Genomic DNA, 7,611 nt, shown 5'->3' on the forward strand with positions numbered 1-7,611 from the left:
ATATATTGATACATATTAACAAATCAAGCCAATCTGTTAGAGAACAAACATTTCTCTAACACACCTTTTAACATTCATGCACTTGTGCAAAAGTAGATTTATTTTTCTACTTCAGATTAAGGCATGGCACTGACATTTTTTAACAAAAGCTAGTGTTTCCTTAAACAACATGTCTTAAGACATTTATGAAGCCATACAACCTCATCGTCAGTGCTGTGGTCATTCACCAAATCTACAATCTGATTTGACTTTCGATTTCAAGGTTATGTTTTGATTTGATCATTTAGATGAATTGCTATACCCCTTTACCTAACACCTTTGGAAAGTTAAGGTGTCCACAGAGCAGTAGATAAGCGAAGAGAAGAGAAGAGGACATGCGACACAAACCAGGGACAACAATAACATATATTTTAAGCTTTTACAATATTCTACATGAACTAATATAGCATAGCACAGTTTGTGTTGATGCACTAAGGCTGTATCACTGTATTGGAAGGCAGTGAGGAATGGTAAATATTTTCCTCAATTTCCATGATTGTGGGGATCCTCTTAAAACTTGACTCAACGCAAACAATCCTCGGGGGAGAAACACACAAAAAAACAGGAGCTGAGCAAAATGCCAAGAGACACAATGACCTTCCATCCATCCATATGATATACAACTAGCTAATCCACAACAAGGGGTAGACAGCAGCTGTCGAGGGGCCAGCGGATCCAAGCAGTATGATGTCATCAGACTGCATTCCCTTGCACTGTTTTCACGGTTCCTTGGCAGTCATGTAAATAGCTCGACATAATCCTTGCCTCCACGGGATTGCCAGTCAAACGTGGCTCAGTGTATACCACCCTGTCACCACCCAGGCCCCACTGCGTAATCCCTCATCTGATCCAGGGGCTCTGCGAGAGGGAGGAGAGAGGACCACTCCCTCACCAGGCTTATTATACATAACCAGAGAAGAAGTGGGGGCTTGAGTAAATATTTCCATCACAAACTGACAGTGATTCTAATCCCTCATTATGAAATATGTGCTCCAACGTAAACCGTGCCTCTGTTGCACAATTAATGCCACATCGTTATTAAGTTACTTGATTATTAGTTTGTTGTCATAAGAACATGTCACAGTAAACTGATAATGAAGCACAAACACAGGTGATGATTATGCCAGCAGCACTGTATCTAATTAGAGTGTCTTTTTCAACCCCTGCAGGCACCCAAGAAAGCAAAGAGGAGAGCAGAGGGAGCCAACTCTAACGTGTTCTCCATGTTTGAACAAACCCAGATCCAGGAGTTCAAAGAAGTCAGTGATCTGCCAATTGTTTTCCCACATAGAATTAATTGCAAATTTCCTGAGAAGAATGCGTATGCAGCACTGAGTATATCAGACAGACCCACATAAACAGTGCAGTGTGTTAGGGCGGCTACGTGGCGTAGTGGGCAATGCGCTCGCCACGAATGACGGAGACGCTGGGCTTGCCTGTTCGAGCCCAGCGCTCCACATTGCTTTCAGTTTAGCTGGCCGTCCGTACTAATACACATTGGCCGTATTAGGGGGTGGGAAACTGATGGGTGGGGATCGGGCGTTGTGGACAGCGACTCCTACAGGTCGGTTGGTGCGCCTGCGCAGTAGAATCAGGAAGTGTCGGGGGCAGCGTGAGCCTCCCACGCGTTACTCCTCGCCACTGAGAGATCGAGCTGCGCAGGTGAAAAGATGCGACTGCTGTTACCTCAAGTACCGGAGGGGACTTGTGCTATGTATGACTTAGTCCACATTGCAGCCGGCTTGTGGGAGGCAAGAAACAGCGTTCGTGACAGGGGAGGGTTGAATTGGATGATACGAAATTGGGATGGGAGAAAAATATAGAAAAATGGGAGAAGAAGTGGATATAAAAAAAAAACAGTGCAGTGTGTTATAGTCAACCTTCAAGAGGCCTTTCATGGAGACGGTTTCACAGAGAAGAATGAGCGAAATATTTGTTTCTAATTTATAATTACTTGTAAACTAATAAATATAGTGATGAATGTTTATTTAGCATTGAGTATATCAGACAGACGACAATAGACATTATGTAACAATTAATCATTTTCAACTACAACAACAGGCCTTTACTATCATGGACCAAAACAGAGATGGTTTCATAGACAAGAATGACCTTAGAGACACCTTTGCAGCTTTGGGTAAGTTGAAGCAGGACTGCGTGTTTGTGCCTGCATGCATGTTGGGATAGGCAATAAATCAATATAAATAACTGCTATTTAGTTTGTCTGTGTGGGCTGGTGTGTACATTAGAGCTGGGTATGATTTCCAAAATCGATTTGATTCCAATTCACAAGGTCACGATTTGATTTGATTCCCGATCTGATTCAATATCAATTCAGTTAGGGATATTTCAATTACAATACCAATTTAGCTTGGTTAAGAAAGATTCTCAGAGAACTAATGGTGTAAATTTTACAAGGAACCCTCTAGCCTGATGCGATATCAAAATATTAATGTTTACATAAAGAATTGACCACAAAGCAGTTACATTAATATAGTTTTTATTTAAAATACAAAAAAAAGATTGATCTGGGATTTTATTAATCGATTATTCAAATGAATATATATTGTGACGAGCCTGGTGGTGTTCAGACTCGTCACGGTTCAAAAACAAACAAATTCAAACGTCCACACAAGTGCAATATCAATCAATAAGAATATTTATTGATTTACAGGCAGAATAATAGTACGATGGGCAAATAGAATGGTCGTAATACAGTCCGATGGTCAAAACACAAAAACAGGCTCTCGTACAAAAACGGGATTGTTCAATACTCAGAGTAGTCGTCCGGTCCAGGGTCAGTACACAAGGGGGTTTCTCAGCCAGTCCAGGGTCCAGTACACAATGAACACCTTCTCGCCTTCACCTCTCCTCTCACTACCTCTCACCTCGCAAAACTCCGTACACACAATCTCTCTCTCAATACAATAATTCCAACCTCACCTCACCTCCACTCAACTCAACTCTCTCTATCCTAGTGTATTTGTAGTGTGTGTGTCTGGGGTGTGTGCGTGTGAGATGTGGTTGAACTAATGCTGCACAGGTGTGTTCTATCAGTACTAATTGTTTCCACTCCTTCCGTGGCAGTAATATCTCCCATCCTTCACATATCCATGAGAGGGGGGTTGATATCTGCCACAGTATATATATTGAATCTTTTTACATATGTGCATATTTGTCGCTCACAGTGTGTGTGTGTGTGTGTGTGTGTGTGTGTGTGTGTGTGTGTGTGTGTGTGTGTGTGTGTGTGTGTGTGTGTGTGTGTGTGTGTGTGTGTGTGTGTGTGTGTGTGTGTGTGTGTGTGTGTGTGTGTGTGTGTGTGTGTGTGTGTGTGTGTGTGTGTGTGTGTGTGTGTGTGTGTGTGTACATCTGAGTACATGTGTGTCTGTGTCCAAGGGTTAGTAGTAGGGCTAGTAGGCCACTGGCATTGCTCACATATTTGTAAAGGTGTTATAGTGTCAGCTCTATAACACTTAATCTATCAACCCTCTCTAGGTCGTTTAAATGTGAAGCAAGAGGAGATTGATGAGATGCTGAAGGAAGCACCAGGACCCATTAATTTCACAGTCTTTCTCAGCATGTTTGGGGAGAAGCTAAAAGGTGATAAGATTGTTCAGATGTGCAGAATCTCAGAGAGAGTGACATAGGAATTTAGAGATGCTTAAAACTCAAGTTCCACTTTTCACTTTATTGATTGAGAGGCTGCTGGCAGCATTTAAGCACAGAAGATAAATCATCATTTGTTGTGTCCTTGTCTGGCTTCAGGTGCTGACCCAGAGGAAACTATCCTCAATGCCTTCAAAGTATTTGACCCTGAGGGAAAGGGAACGTTAAAAAAGGATTTGTGAGTATCTTTGTAGATGTTTCACTTGTGGGTATATCCACACAGACGTGTGTGTATCTTTAGGAGTATCTTGAACGTTGGACTTGAGGTATCTTTAAATTTGTGAGTATCTTTAAAGTGCACTGATGGTTGACTTGGGGGGGTCATCATACTAGTGAGTATCTTTGAAGGTTGTTTGAAGATTGTTGTGACTAACATTGTAGTGCATAGATGTTGGACTTCAGAAGGTATATTTAGATGTGAGTATCTTTGAAGTGGATTGACATTGGGATTTGATCTAACTTGTGAGTATCTATGTAGGATTTGTGAGTATCTTACACACTGATGTTGGACTTGTGACTCTGGACTTGTGATTATCTCTGTAGTGCACTGATGTTGGACTTATGTAGGTATCTCTGGACTTGTGATTATCTCTGTTGTGCACTGATGTTGGATATGTGTGGGAAGTGTACATACAACTACTTGTCATCACCACTGCTTGTTTTTACAGTGTGACACAGATGTTGACGACTCAAGCAGACCGGTTTTCTCCTGAAGAGGTAAGACTGACTGGATATGGTTTGGTCAACAGGCGGCACGGTGGTGTAGTGGTTAACACTGTCGCCTCACAGCTAGAAGGTCCAGGGTTTGATTCCCGCTTGGGGACCAGGTTGCCGCGTTGCCAGTTACCCAGGTGGGGTATCTCCCGGGCCTTTCTATGTGGAGTTTGCATGTTCTCCCCGTGCTTGCAAGGGTTTCCCCCCCGATAAGATAAACCCAATGGAAAAACATGCAGAACAGATCGCTAATGCTGTTGCGTCCCTGACGAAGATGGACAGGAACACTTGGATTGGTCCCCGGGCGCGGCCCCACGCCGCAGCCCATGTCTGCTCCCGGCTGCCCTTGGGGGGAAGGACGACGGGATGGGTCAAACGCAGAGAGGAAAACATCATCGGTGACCCAAAAAAGAAACAATTGCATGTGTGTGTATCTGTGTGTGTGCCGCCCATCGCATGTGTGTGTCACTGGATGACGACATTGTCAATGTGTGCAATGAATAAAAAGACTTCTTCAAAGTCCAGTTCATTTGTTAAATTCCGTTCCTGGGTTCATAATATTGGCCCTTGTTTCACTTGAAACACATGAAATACAAAGGTTGAATCATTCGTTGACATAAAATGTAATCTTTCCTCTTCGTTCTGACAGATGGAGCAGATGTTCACTGCATTCCCCCCAGATGTGGCAGGAAACCTAGACTACAAGAACCTGGTCTACATAATAACACATGGGGAGGAAAAAGACCAAGAATAGATTCACATTGTAGACGTGACTGTGACTGCAGAAAACAGTCCAAATAAAATGCAAATCACAAAAGATTAATTGATTCCTCAAATTAATGATAGTTCATTTATTTCTGGTATGAATGAATTAATGAATTAATTGATATATGAATTAATTAACAGAGTAATTAATTAATTAATTAATTGATTAATTAATTAATTAATTAATTAATTAATTAAGTAGAGTATTTCAAAACATCCATACTATCTTGCTTCAATTCACTCACATTTGATTCTGCAGGACTAAATGTTTGAAAACTAAAGGTGTAAGCAAAGAGATTAGTTGTCCTCTTTGACATTTGTGTACAGAATTTCCTAGCTCAAGACGATTTTGATGGTGTTTGTTAAGGTACCGCAGTATGCCTCTTAATTTCTCCTACCCAGTTTACAGTCTGAAATTAGTGATTGTTCATTACACAATACTTAAAATGAATAATCTCATACATTTACATATAAACGTCTCTCTATCACCAGCTGATATAACGCAATAGTGATTTTACCTAAACCCAGTTCATGAACACTTTACATTTGCTGTTCTTGGCTGTTCTAAACATTGGTGTCTGATAGGACATTCCTGGGAAAGTCATCTGACACACAGGAAGTGATACATCAATTCAATACAGACAGGTTTGGGGGGACACATTTGGCATCAAAAGTTTTTTTAATGTATTTTCTGTGTTGCTGAGTAACTGTACCTGGATAAATGTGTATATATGCAGTGGTATTTTTTTTTAGATACTGCAGTCAGAATAGGCATATGTAGGCTATGCTGCATGCTGAAAAGCCTCAGATTTGTTTTATACCACAAGGTAAAAGTGTCTTGTGTGGATGGAGCCAATATTGGCAATATGTGGAGTTAGAGGGCCTGATGACATTCTGTGGAGAAGATACCTGAAGAGCAGATATTATTATATCCCTGAATGACGAGTCTCTGGGATATTATGGATTTACCTCAACTGTCACCGTTGATCCGTTGCGATAACTCAAATCACTTTCATTCAAATCTTTTTAAATTTGTGGTGCAGATTCATGACCCTAGAGCAGGGGTCAGCAACCTTTTTGACATGGAGTGCCTATTTGAAATATAGTTGTAACTAGTGTGCCTCAACAATATTCCATGCATCGTATTTTTTTTTCTCTCATAATCAGGTCTTTTTAATGATAATTCTTACATTATTACATCATTATTGTTATTGTTATTATTAACAATATTATTATGATGGTTGTATCAACCCTAAATCTGAGTTGGGGAGGGGGGGGGGTGCAATGCAGACAAACAGCTGCATACAGTGCGACCATTTCACTCACATTTGCCCATTCATTTTTGGACACAGCACACACCATAGCTCCACCTACAGGCCTAATGGAGAACTGTACAAAAATAAATAATAATAAGTTACCCAAACTTAAAAATATTGAGTTCAGTTACTGTGCTCAGTTTTCAATCCATAATAAGTTAACAGAAAAATAAGTACACAACCACATTATTTCAACCTAATAAAACTATGTTTATTGTCATTGTTTTAAGAACACAAGTTGACTTGGTAATACTCACATTTTGAGTAAGAAAAATGGCTTTTAACATGTTCAATGAAATAATAGAAAAATAAATAATAAAATGTGTTGATTAAGCACTGGTCACAATGGTGACCGTAATAATGTTTTTGTTATAAGGCTCTGCAAATGTTACTGAATGATGTAGCAATGTATTTCCAGCTAAATTGAAATAATAAACAAATAAAGGGTTTCAATTAAATATGTGTACTATTGTCACATGACACAGCTCAGAAGCTCAGAACACCTCAGAACACAGCTTCATCTAACGAGGCGTCGCAAGGTTTAAGTTTAACTGAGGCTAACGTTAACATGATGGCACACACACAGTGCACACGCAAAGCACACTGTGCTCCACGAGAGAGAGAGAGAGAGAGAGAGAGAGAGAGAGAGAGAGAGAGAGAGAGAGAGAGAGAGAGAGAGAGAGAGAGAGAGAGATAGAGAGAGAGAGAGAGAGAGAGAGAGAGAGAGAGAGAGGTTCAGCACCACATGCACAGTGGACAGCTCCCCTACACATACCGCATAATAATAATAATAATAATATATGCGCGATTGTGCGTATGATCTATTATGCGTAGAGCCCTGCATATGCACGTTCAAGTTCAAGTTAACATGCAAACCGATGTACAGGAAAATAAACAGCAGCCTACCTGTCGCGTCAGTGTTTTGCCTGGCTGAGCTCCGGTTATTTGGGGGGTGTAATTAGTCACTTTAAGCTGGACACATGCTTCGGAGTGGTCGGTTGTCAATCGACTCCGGGAGGGGTTGAGCACGTACTTCATGTGCGAAAAGATCTGCTCACAGAGGTATGTTGACCCGAAGACCGTCAGCAAAGCCATTGCAACGTTCCGTTGA

The 7,611-nt window shown here is 41.0% G+C and overlaps 1 protein-coding gene across 1 annotated transcript in view; it reads left to right on the forward strand.

Annotated features, from left to right (window-relative positions):
- Nucleotides 1–5,173, forward strand: part of myl2b (myosin, light chain 2b, regulatory, cardiac, slow) — a gene marked incomplete at its 3' end in the record, with an annotated part of 5,285 nt that extends 112 nt beyond the window's left edge. The window contains exons 2-7 of the mRNA XM_084324547.1: nucleotides 1,209–1,298; nucleotides 2,101–2,176; nucleotides 3,535–3,639; nucleotides 3,805–3,883; nucleotides 4,374–4,422; nucleotides 5,069–5,173. Of these exons, the coding sequence (XP_084180673.1) occupies nucleotides 1,209–1,298; nucleotides 2,101–2,176; nucleotides 3,535–3,639; nucleotides 3,805–3,883; nucleotides 4,374–4,422; nucleotides 5,069–5,173 (504 nt within the window). The remainder of the gene's footprint in view (nucleotides 1–1,208; nucleotides 1,299–2,100; nucleotides 2,177–3,534; nucleotides 3,640–3,804; nucleotides 3,884–4,373; nucleotides 4,423–5,068) is intronic.
- Between the last annotated feature and the right edge of the window lie 2,438 nt (nucleotides 5,174–7,611).

Source organism: Notolepis coatsorum (genome assembly GCF_963971535.1).
Source record: "Notolepis coatsorum genome assembly, chromosome: 1".
Taxonomy (NCBI): Eukaryota; Metazoa; Chordata; class Actinopteri; order Aulopiformes; family Paralepididae; genus Notolepis; species Notolepis coatsorum.